The sequence below is a fragment of the Adiantum capillus-veneris genome, chromosome 12 (genome assembly GCF_014529385.1).
Source record: "Adiantum capillus-veneris isolate H3 chromosome 12, ASM1452938v2, whole genome shotgun sequence".
Lineage (NCBI taxonomy): Eukaryota > Viridiplantae > Streptophyta > Polypodiopsida > Polypodiales > Pteridaceae > Adiantum > Adiantum capillus-veneris.
The window spans coordinates 156,159,934-156,172,324 of record NC_140942.1 but is presented as its reverse complement, the minus strand read 5'-3'; the positions used below and the strand labels follow the sequence as shown (position 1 = coordinate 156,172,324).

General features: G+C 47.4%; 1 protein-coding gene across 2 annotated transcripts in view; it reads left to right on the top strand.

Annotated features, from left to right (window-relative positions):
• Positions 1-12,391, top strand: part of URE (urease) — a 225,361-nt gene that overhangs the window by 128,590 nt on the left and 84,380 nt on the right. For both annotated transcript variants that reach the window (XM_086525904.1, XM_086525905.1), the window contains 3 exons: positions 7,145-7,308; positions 7,383-7,761; positions 7,844-7,952. In XM_086525904.1, the coding sequence (XP_086382030.1) occupies positions 7,145-7,308; positions 7,383-7,761; positions 7,844-7,952 (652 nt within the window). The remainder of the gene's footprint in view (positions 1-7,144; positions 7,309-7,382; positions 7,762-7,843; positions 7,953-12,391) is intronic.

Genomic DNA, 12,391 nt, shown 5'->3' with positions numbered 1-12,391 from the left:
GTCCAAATGTCGTTGCATACCTTCTGGTGAGTCAGATATCAAAACAATATCATCAGAATAAAGCAACAATGGGATCCACGTCCCTGCCAGCTGGGCAGCCCTGTCACCCTTTCTGTCAATGTAATCAGACACGTCATCGACATACACAAACAACAAACTGCCATCCACACTGGCTGCAAAAAAGGACAAACCCAGAAACAATGCCTCAAAGAATCAAGCTCTGAAGTACATCTGTCACAAGTCCGATCATGACCAGTGACTGCTGATAAAGTACCAAAAGGCAATCTTGCATGGGCTATCATCCACATAAAAAAGCATATCCTGCAGCTGATGCAGAGGGTCCAAATGCATGACCAAAACTCTCTCTGGAAAGCGGGGAGAATGTGCTCATCCTGCCGAGGAGGTGTTTAGTATGCAAAAGAAGCCTCCTCCCAAAGGACATAAGAGTACTCAAAATAGGATAAGAGGGGCTTGCTCATTGTTAATGTAAGTCAGTGCCACTCAGCAGGATCCTAGTCCAACTGAACAAGTGGCTTTCCTTGCCACATCCAGAGTCTCCAAAGTGGTGCTTCCTCATTATTGAAAATAGGGTCAACACATGACCTCCTTTGGAAAGAGCCTACCACTCTAACAGGCTACCAATGGGCACTCAACTCCTGATGAGGCAACCTCACCATGAAACCTTGTTTGATGTGACATCCATGACGGCCAGTCCCCGCAATCCTAGAGGAGATTCATCTGCTGAGCAACAATTGGGTCTCCTGACTGAGGATCGAAGTACACCCACCATCAGTGATGAGAAGGTAAAAGAGTGTGTCCCCCGATGAGGGCGTGGTAGTCGGGTGGAATAGCCTCATCAATCTCTCTCATACGAGTAGTAACCCCTCTGCAGATCCCATAGGTAGCTGCAATGACTTGTGCCCCAACCAAAGAAGCATCTAACCAAGAGTGTAGAGAGCCTGCTTCAATGGGATTCTTCAGCCGGATCCTTGAGGCAGGGGAGCAGCGTAGTTGCGCCTTTCTTCACACATGGGCGCAGTCATTAGTTCTTTTCCATCAGGATCATGGTCACATCACATGGTATTATGCACCTCCATAGTGGTTCATTCTACATCCATTGTACAGACCACCTTGATGTTTACATAGCGTACACCTTGTCAATCCTCTTTTGTAATTCCTCTAGGCCATTGAGCATCTCCCAAGGTCTCTTATGTACACAAAATACAACCCCTTTTCTTCCACACACACACACACACTCACACACACACCAATGAATTGAAATGTTATATTAACGTCTTCAAAAGGCCAAAATGACCTATGAGGCCAAATTGTTAAAAAATTGTGAATTTGATACCATGTCTGGGTACAAAAAGACTAGAACAAAAATACTACTACTACTAGAATCCATCCTCATCTGCACTCTGGATGTCGAGAGAGTATGGCTCGAATCCTCTGCTGTAGGCTTCGTCGATGCTGTGTAGCCGCCTCTCCTCAATCATGACCGTCTAGATCTCCGTAGCTCGAGTGCTCGATTGATGAGAGTGCCAATAGTGGTCGAATGAGTGTCGGTTGATCTCAACAGTGATGGTTTCTACTCTGGCTGTCCCATATGTAGTGAAAAGAAATCTCTAATCCGTCTCTGGGACTCTCTCTCTCTAGCTGTCCCCAGTAAAGTGTCTCTATATCTGTGTAACTCAAGTAGATATAGCCCAAGACATCTCTGATCCTCATAACTCATGACCCTAGAGATAAGCAGTGGAAACGGCCCTGAATCTCATAGTACACTATGCAATGACTTATGTAATGTAGCTCTGTCTCTAGCTCTAGCTGGCATATCGTATTGTTTGTTGGTATCCCTCAGAATCTACGAGTCTCAATCTCCAGTTGATGTGAGGATGTGCGTATCTAACCAATGGCACACCGCAAACCATGAGACATATGTGTATCCATGCAGCTGGGTCGAATCACAAACCCATCTCCTGTGAGGTGGAAAAGATGCTCTCTATAGAAAGCCATCTTCGTGCCCAACTCCTGTGGCGGCTTTATCCATGTCCTCCTTGTATCCAGCTGGATCAAGTCCTGACGGATGAGTCTAGTAATCTCCACCAGTGTAAGAGACATTGAGGGTGTCTGAAGAAAGTATTGGAAAGGGGGCAGCCTGTCCATGGTGATGCCATGCATTTGAAACCATGATGTCATCCGTGCCTACCAGCATGAAGTGTCCCCTTGAAGAGCTAACTGTCAGGAAGACTCAAGGGCCAGTCTAGCATATCCCTCTCTAGTAGTATCCCATAAGCTATGCACAAAGGAGACTGTTCTGGTAAGCGCCTCAATCTCCATAGGAGGGGCAGCTAGCTCTGCTCGATTGATAGCGTGGGGTACGGAGGCCTTGGCTCTGATCAGTCGAGAGATCATAGATACCAAGGGCCTCTCCATACATCTCCAATCATCATGGCCTACAGAAGGTCCCCATATCTGCACCGCATACAACATAGTTGAGGCTACTAAAGTATCAAAGAGCCATAACTTTGTCCGAGGTTCCTGGAAATGAACCTGCGAGCACATCCTCTCCAAGCCTCCCAAGGCCGCATAAGCTCTAGTGAGTCTAGTCTCTGCTGCTCTCCTCAAAGAAAACCTCGGCCTTGTGAAGACAACCCCAAGGTAAGTGTATGCATGTGTGTACTACAATCTTTTGACCATATGTGAAAGTCGGTGTTGATCTCCTGATCCACTGTGGTGTGGTGTCTAAAAACCATAACCTTAGTTTTACCAAGATTTACAGACAATCCACTATCCTCTGCAAAATTGTGTAATGCATCCAACTGTAGCTGTATACCCAATGGTGAGTTAGAGATCAACACAATATCATCAGCATATAGCAACAATGGGATCCACGTCCCTGCCAGTTGGGCACCTCTATCACCCTCTGTCAATGTAATCAGACACCTCATCAACATACATACCAAATAGAGTAAGAGACAATGGGCAACCTTGTTTCACCCCAATGGTGGAGTGAACTAAATCAGATATCCCCTCCGAGGTGTATACATGTCCCATGACTGATTTGTATAGAGCACCCCCATCTCCTGTAGTCTGCGCATCAATCGAGCTCTCGGTACCATGTCAAATGCTTTGCGGAAATCTACAAAGCTACAATTCTCTCCTATGTGACCTGCCCTCCTCAATGATGGCTCTGAGTGTCAGAATATGATCAAGAGTGGAGAAACCTCTCCTAAAACCGGCCTGGCCCTTTGCTCGTACACCCTCACCCTCTGCCCAATTACTCAATTGCTGCTCAAGAATGGATGCATACAACCGTGCCAATGTGTGCCCAACCATAAGAGTGCAGTAATTCCCAGGCTCTGTAGGATCACCTACCTTGAAGATAGGCACAATAGTAGACCTCCAAGTCTCAAGTAACCCCTCACACATGGCATGATTGAACAACATTGCAAGAACCTCTACCATCATATCTCTAGCATGTATAAAGTGCTTTGCTACTAGACCATCATTGATCATATGCCCGGCTGGTCCTCATCCTGTCATTGGCTCTCTTTACCATTTCAGTGGTAAAGAAGGTGCTGGTAGGTGAGCATGGCTCTGTATGATCTGGAAGGAGGTCCTGTCCTTTCTTTACCACTGAGATGGTAAAGAGAGCCAATGACAGGATGAGGACCAGCCGGGCATATGATTTGGAAGGGGGTCCTATCATATGCCCGGCTGGTCCTCATCCTGTCATTGGCTCTCTTTACCATCTCAGTGGTAAAGAAGGTGCTGGTAGGTGAGCATGGCTCTGTATGATCTGGAAGGGGGTCCGTCTCGGAACTGTATATAACGATGTCGCATACTGGCCCCACACATCAGGAGAAGTAATCACTGGGGGAGGGGAGTGCTCATGAAAGAATAGCCATGCCTCTCTTGAGTTTCTACTCAAGAACAGCTGATACAAGTCTCGCTCCATCTGGGCCAAATAAGCTCATTTCTTCCGTCGCACAAGGCTCAGGGAAGCAATCCGCGGGAAGCAATCCGAGATTGTCTATAAGTGATGACTCCTAAAAGAAGATCTCTCTCGAGCTGGGCTATCATCTCTCTGCACTCCTCATCATGCCAACTATTTTGGGGCATGCTCCCAGAATGTCGCCTCCGACCCGGCTAAGTGTGTGGGTATGCCTCTGATGTTGCACCATGCAGTGTCTCAGTCAGTAAAGTGGTGCACTCCTCCACTGAGAGACCAGGACTAGCTGTGCATAGACGGCTATAGATCTCCTCTATATAAACCGAGTCAGTCTCTGGTGTAAATGTATAACGGGTATGTACTATACTGAAATGAAACGGACCTGCCTCCTGATGTCTGGGCTGTACTATACTGAAAGGAAACGGACAATGTCAAAAGAGCATGATGCATTGCTACACCCACTGGTCTGACTCCCACTATGAAATCCTGAATACAAGGAATAAAGCTTGGCTGTGCCATAGCATAGTCCATTGTACTGCCTCGTGTCTATGTGAAAAGCATGTGAAACCGGCTACTCCAGGAAATCGTTGTAAGCCATTAAGTATGGCTAACCCATGTGTGGTCGTCATTTCCGTGAGGTATCTCCCATATTCCGTTTGCTCTTTGTCATGTGAGCATTTGTCATGGCCCAAGTCACCCACATCCAGCTCTCTAAGCATCTCATCTGAAGTGTCGTAGAAGACTGTGTGAGAGTTGCCTGTTCGGGCATTGAAGTCCCCTAGAAGGATGATATCACCATCCCTAGAGAACTCCCATATATCATCATTTAGTATAGAGAAAGATGACTGTCCTCTAGGTGCAGCATATACTGACGCACTGGGGTGGGGGGGGGGGGGGGGGGGAGTAACATATGGCAATGTATAGAAATCGGCCTGTGTCAGCTCTCAGCCTCACCCACATGTATCTAGCATGATCATCATCTCTCCGTACAATAGAAGTAGTGGCTATAACTCCTCCCTAAATAGCACTGCTACTCCTCTTGAACCCAGATCTTGTGACTGTCCTGTGGACTATCTCCCATCTGTATCCCACCACATGTGGCATTAGCTGTCCCGGGGCATGATGGGTCTCTGAGAAGAAAACAATGTCCCTCTCTTTGAAACTGTCCTCAAAGGCAACAAAGCTAACCTCATAGATTCATTACAATTTCAAGTAGCCATCTTCAGTGTGGTCCCATAGGTCTCACACCATCATGTAGAGTGCCGCTCTAAAATCGCCACCCGACCATCTTTGTAAAAGGCCGTCTTTCCCTTCTCCCTTGCCGCCATAATCTCTGGCATTACCTCTCTCATATGCGCAAGCTGTGAGAGAGTGAGATCATCACCGAGGAAAATACCTGTCTTCTTGAGAGTAGGCCTCTTTTGAACCAACCAAGTGGGCTATGAATTAGTATATTATACAATGGGGCGCGAGTTTGCTTTTATACTAGCCACAAAAACTTCCTTACCTAGAATCTTGTCAAATAAGTAAAATAAATACGAAAAGACAAATTAATAACTATGATCACATTCGGCATTCACTTGAGATGCATAAACGTCAGGCCATCCATTCCCTAGCCGAAGCAGTGACTATTGTCGAACGCACTCATCAAATGCATGGTGCAAGTTATGATGGAATATATTGGGAACTACTTCAATGTCATCAGAGACTCTTTGATAAGAATATTTTGATGGTCAAACAGTATGAGACTGAAAACCCCGATTGCCGATCTTAAGATTGTGTTGAGGGCACTCAGGCAGGAACATAGGGATGTAGTAAAGGATTTTCCAATGACACAACTTGTTTCTGTGATGTTTTCAGTGCTGGCCCAGTGGCTCCAGTTGATATGGCCAAGCAAGTGGTAAGTGAGTCCCCATCTAGTTCAGAGGTGGTGGGTTGTCAAGGTGGTGCTTCACACGGTATGGGATCACAGGGGCTTACACAGTCAGATTCTACACATCAACCATCGGTATCTGTTGCACCCTCATTAGCTTCCTACGTTCAGTAGCCATCAGTCTAAGCTTTGGGCGCTGTTTGTGGCTATCCATTTACATCTTCCCAGGCTCCCATCCAGCATCTGCTCCAGCACAGGGAGCTGGCATGCCATTTCCATTGTACCCTCCGGCTTCAGGCTTTGGTACTTAAATGGGTCCATATGCTTGGCCTCCGCATTTTTACCGGCATTAGCCTCCTTCAAATGATCAGTAACTCATGTGTGTCTTTTCATTGTATATAACAGATGTGTTCTTGAGAACTGTAGCACTTTTTGGTTTGTGGCTTCACTCACCGAGACGGTGGCAGGCAACCTTTAGCAGGGCTATAGTGTGACTTGCACTAGAAAGGCAGTTAGAGTTTATCCTAGGTTCATACATGGGTGGACACTCGGCTGGTGGACTAGTGTGTTCCGTGGTCTAGTGGACCAGAGCACTTGGATGGCAGTCGAGTGGACAGTGGCCAGCCCACCACCTACCATCACAATCCAGATATGTCTCCCACCTTCAGAAAAAAGAAACTAGTGTGCAGCTGGCTTTCAGAGATATTTATTAGCAGTTATGATGTTGTGTAGCTATTGTAGGGTCAGTCTGGTCTGCGTTGGGTATGAGTCTTTCGGTCCAGAGTATAGTCTTTCACACAGCACTCTCCCTGCACTATTGGAGCCTCAACACCCCATGGAGCTGTGTGCTACCAGCCAGTCGGCAGCTGATAAATTGAAAGTGTTTGACCTTACTTTGGGCTTAGATTCTATCGTGATGTGTCTACTTTGAGTATGTTGTCTTTGCTGTGTTTCATTTCGGATGACAACAAGTCTTTTATTTTGTTTAGCTAGTGCCATGGAGAAAGATTCCTTGCATACTGCACTGAGGAGCACCCACAATAGAGAGCATGACATAGTTTTTGACATAGCTAGTGCCATGGAGGAAGATTTCTTGCATACTGCACTGAGGAGCACCCACAATAGAGAGGACAACATAGTTTTCGCGCTACACTGACACAGAGCAGCAGAGGTTGGAAAAGCTTGATCGATCTCTTTTTGTGTCTTGGCATTGTAAAACATAGTGTAGAAGGTCAGGTTAACAGTTCATTATCATATTATCATGTATGGACTTTTCATTGATGTTTTCTAATTTAATAAACCCGTGCTGTTTCCAGCCAGGAGAGACCAAGACAGTGACTCTTGTAAAGATTGGGGGCGGAATGACAATAAAAGGGGGAAATAACATTGCCAGAGGTCAAATTAACACCGCAAATTTGCAAGAAATAATGGATAGGATCAGCAAGAGAGGCTTCGCACACGTGCCACAACCAAATGCAATGTGTGTTGAGCCTGCATGTTTCGATTTTGTTTATCTCTTTTCTTTGATCTTATCTAAGGTTTATTTTCTCATAGGCATGGTATTGTCGGAAGGGATCAGGTAGTTACAGTAAGGGTTTCTCGGGAATCATACGCCAATATCTTTGGTCCCACAACAGGTGACAAATTACGTCTTGGTGACACAAACTTACTTGCAGAAATAGAGAACGATTATACTGTCTATGGTGATGAGTGCAAGTTTGGAGGAGGAAAGGTGTTGCGTGATGGCATGGGCCAAGCAAGTGGCTATGGTCCTGATTATGTGCTTGATACTGTCATCACTAATGCAGTAATTATAGACTACACATCAATTTATAAGGCAGATATTGGGATCAAAGGTCATATTATATGTGGTATTGGGAAGGCTGGAAATCCGGATGTTATGGATGGAGTAACAGCTGGAATGGTTGTTGGGGTAAGTGCCTTATCTTTGGCATATGGGCCTTCGGCGCTGATAATTGATCAGCTGCATCACATATGAGCTTATTTGATGGCAGGTGAACACAGAAGCTATTGCTGGGGAAGGACTTATTCTGACTGCAGGAGGATTAGATGCACATGTTCATTGGATTTGTCCTCAGCTTGCAGAGGAAGCCATTGCAAGTGGTATGTGTCTTTCTCTTTTTTTTTCCCAAGAAAAAGATCCTTCTATTAGTTAATAAAACTGCCCAATGGGCTACAAACTGCCCCTACAAAAGGGACACAGGTGGCTGGTAGTTCCATCTAGGAGCCCCATGGACCATGGTGTAGAAAGTCCCTGGATGCCAAAGCCGTAGGAATGCCTCGCGCCACTCTCGCATACAACCAGAGCTGCCCTGCAGCCTCTCGAACTGACCTCGTATAGTCTCCACTGGTGGAATGGGGCGGGCCTCGAAGATGCGGAAGCAACGGGCTCTCCGTATGAACCAAAGAGTCAGGTTGCAGATAAGCTCCCAACAAAGCTCTCTATCACTGCTCCACTCCTTAGGCGTAAGCTCTGTGGCAGGCAGAGTTACCGGGGAACGCCCCCTAGCCTTCGTTCCGGCGTTCCGGGGGGCAGTTCCCTTCCCGAACGTTCCGAAACGTCCTGGAACGTCTGACGTTTCGGGTGGCCAGTGCAAACCGGAACGGCCGTTCCGGAACGTTCCGGAATGCCCTTGGAACGGCCAACGGCTACAAACAAATTTGGCAAAAATTGAAAAAATTCAAGTAAATGTTTGGGCTTCTGTTTGAAGTGTGCAAGGCCTCAAGGACTCATAAAATGCACCCCCCTCCCTCTTTCTCTCCACAAGCTAATCCTCAAGGCTCAAGCTCTCTCCCTCTCACACTCTCAAGATCTCTCTCTCTCAAGACTCACTCTCTCAAGGCTCAAGGCTTCAAGCCTTCAAGCTCTCTTCCTCTCCCTCCCACTCTCTCAAATCTCTCCCTCTCCCTCTCACTCTCTCGAGTCTCTCCCTCTTCACTCTCTCTCTCTCTCTCTCTCTCTCTCTCTCTCATCATCTAGTCATAGCAAGGTTGAATGGTCTTCAAAATGAGTTTTTTGTGAGTATTAGAGTCAAAGCACTCTAATACTCCTTGTATTTAAACACAAGGAGCTAAAAAATGCACTATTTGGGTGTTTTTTATACCTCCCGTTCTGCGCCGTTCCCGTTCCGGACCCCTAGCTGTTCCCTCGTTCCGCGGGGATCCCGTCGCTGTTCCCGTTCCGCGTTCCGGGTAACTATGGTGGCAGGCTAGAGTGTAGGCCGGCCTTCCTGTATCATAATTATCTGCTAGCTAAGGACAACTCAAAACGAAGTGATGGGCCCATGAGGGTGGACCAAGCAGTAGCACCACAAGTGTGTTGCCTAGCTAACGACAAAGCTGGCATCAGCCGTAGAATTCGAAGCCAAACCTGCTACGCCATGAGACAGTCCCATAGATAGTGCCTCTGTGACTCAAGTGGGTGGTCACAAGTGGCACGGCCCGTCGGGTGACCACTGTAGACCAACCAACTCCCAACTCCAGTAGCTCTATGGGAAACTAACCGGTGGAACATGGTGACTCTCCTTGGTTGTCTGCTCTCCCACAAGCTCTCCCAAAAGCCTATCAGGAACTTAGGTGTGAGACCCTCTTCCTGCCAGTGACCTGCTACAACAAGGTGGGTCTCTCTCCAAGCAGCCAGTATGTGACGCCCAGTCGTGCTGTGTATTGTAAGAAAGGGATCTCTAGGTGATTGGCTGAAGCAAAACGGTCCAGCCAAAACCACCAAGGTCCCACTGCACTCGCGCTAAAGGGAGACTCTCCCAAGCCCAAAGCTCCAATGTCCAGTCTCAAGATCTTTCGAGTCAGGATCAAGCACGCAAATCCTCCCTCTAATGACCACAACTTGAATCCGCTGGAAACAGCACTTTGCTACAGAGTTACCGGGGAACGCCCCCTAGCCCCCGTTCCGGCGTTCCGGGGGGCAGTTCCCTTCTCGAACGTTCCGAAACGTCCCGGAACGTCTGACGTTCCAGGTGGCCAGTGCAAACCGGAATGGCCGTTCCGGAACGCCCCCCGAATGTTCCGGAATGCCCCTGGAACGGCCAACGGCTACAAACAAATTTGGCAAAAATTGGAAAAATTGAAGTAAATGTTTGGGCTTCTTTTTGAAGTGTGCAAGGCCTCAAGGACTCATAAAATGCACCCCCCTCCCCCTTTCTCTCCACAAGCTAATCCTCAAGGGTCAAGCTCTCTCCCTCTCACTCTCAAGATCTATCCCTCTCAAGACTCACTCTCTCAAGGCTCAAGGCTCAAGGCTTCAATCCTTCAAGCTCTCTTCCTCTCCCTCCCACTCTCTCAAATCTCTCCCTCTCCCTCTCACTCTCTTGAGTCTCTCCCTCTCACTCTCTCAAGCTCTCTCTCTCTCTCTCATCTTCATCTAGTCATAGCAAGGTTGAACGGTCTTCAAAACGAGTTTTTTGTGAGTATTAGATTCAAAGCACTCTAATACTCCTTGTATTTAAACACAAGGAGCTAAAAAATGCACTATTTGGGTGTCTTTTAACCTCCCGTTCCGGACCCCTAGCCGTTCCCCCGTTACGCGGGGATCCCGTCGCCGTTCCCGTTCCGCGTTCTGGGTAACTATGCTTTGCTATCGTTGGTGCCTCAGTAGTTACTTTGTGGAGGCGACGCTCTCGCTGAACTTCAAAGAACATGCAAAGGCCTGAGTCTGAGCAGGCCCTAACTACGATGAGGACCTCAAGGTGAGTGAAGGCCCCCATCCAACTAGGAGCCATCGGCTCAAGAGGCGTATGCCACTGTGCTAGTAGAGCCTCCACGATGTCCTGACACATGCTCTGTACCCCCCTTATACCTCGCAATTGGATGCTCTAACTCTCCTCAAGAAGTGTTGTAAACTGCAACCAGTCGCCTAGGGTGTGAATTGGACCCTCTGCCATGGGACCCATGAGACATGGGGTCTACCGCCAACCCTGTGACCTCGTTGTATACTAACCAAAGGGTTCCATGTAAGAGACTGCCTCAAGTGCTTCTCAGTGCATGTGGGTTGATGCTGCTGAAGTCCCCACCCTCAGCTACTCCCAAGACCGAAGTAAGCTCAACGAGAAACGGTCCTCCCATCTTCCGCTTAGGCCCACTTTGCGGATCTCTGTAAAAATCCAAAGAGTGAAGGGGCTCCAAGGGCCACCCGTCTGTGGAACTCGGCCTCTCATGCGGTGTAGCTAAAGCTCTTTCTAGGGCTCCTTTCCTTGAAGACCTTTGACAATGAGCTTCCCAAGGAGGGATCTACTCTGCCGTGCTGGATCAATGATACCCAAACCCCCTGAGACCAAGGTAGGGTGATGACCTGCTAGGAGACTTTGTCCCGAGCCGACTGCGTTTCTATCCGTGTCCACAGGAAGTTCGTGATCAACCTCTCAAGCTGGCTGATGCAAGAACTCGAGAAAATCCAGCAAGATGTGATGTACCACATGGTGGCCAAGAGCACCTAGCTATAACAGCCCTGCCAGCAAGAAATAGCCGTGCGGAGATGCAATGCAATAGATGGCTAGGAGGAGGAGAGCAGTCTGTTGCTTTGGTGATAAGTCCAAGCCAACTTGGCAGCCCAAGTAGCAAACGGGTGTCCTTGGAGGGATCCAAAGAATTGGATTGGCAACAGGTCTCAAAGTTAACTTTTGCAAATCCAAGCTATTGACTCTGAAAGAGTGTGATTGGCATAAGATATTGTGGCGTGGGGAGATTGTTCCTCAACATGTTCTGGTTCGCCATTTGGGTTATCCGCTGGGTTGGAATGTATCGGCTATGCAGAAACTGGATTGGGTGCTCCAACGCGTGCATTCCAAGTTGAATTATTGGAAACTGTGCGTGGCCACTTCATGTGCGTCTCAAGATTGTCCAATGCATCCTTGTGGCTTATGTGCAGTTTTACTTGCCTTTGTTATCCTAGCCTCGGTTGCGCTTGCAGTCCCTCATGTCCAATATTTTAGAGCATTTTTGGCGGACCTCGTCTAGCAAAAGGGTCTTCTGCGTCTATCTATGGACAAGCTGTGTTCTCCTAAGCGGCTTGGAGGGTTAAATATTTTGGACTTGAGACGTCATCTTTTGGCTCGGAAAGCTATGCTGCTGCCAGTTTTCGTGGAGCAGCAACAACCCTGGGCTCTCATGGTCACACATTGTCACCCCACTTATTGTTTGACTTAATAACACCTTATGTTGTTGTTTTGATCTTTAGCGCTTTTAGTATTTTTAATATAGCTTGACAAATGCTAGCCTTTATCATGGCTGAGTATGCCCATCACCTCCGGAGGGTGATAGAAACTTAGCTCGTTGGTTTTGTAGAGTACGTTCAAAGCATGAATGACCTCTATATAAACCTGCACCTACTCTTGGACACTGACGACGTGAGTAGGGATGTCATAGCTGTTGTCCAAGCTATGTATGATAAAGGTGATAATCTTATTCTTCCTGTTTGGACAAACAGCGAAGTTGAGATCATATATTGTCAAGTTTGGTTCTTTGCTCTTCGTAAGTTTGTAGTAGTATTCATTTTTCGATTTCGTATTTAGCTTACCCGAGGTCTTAAG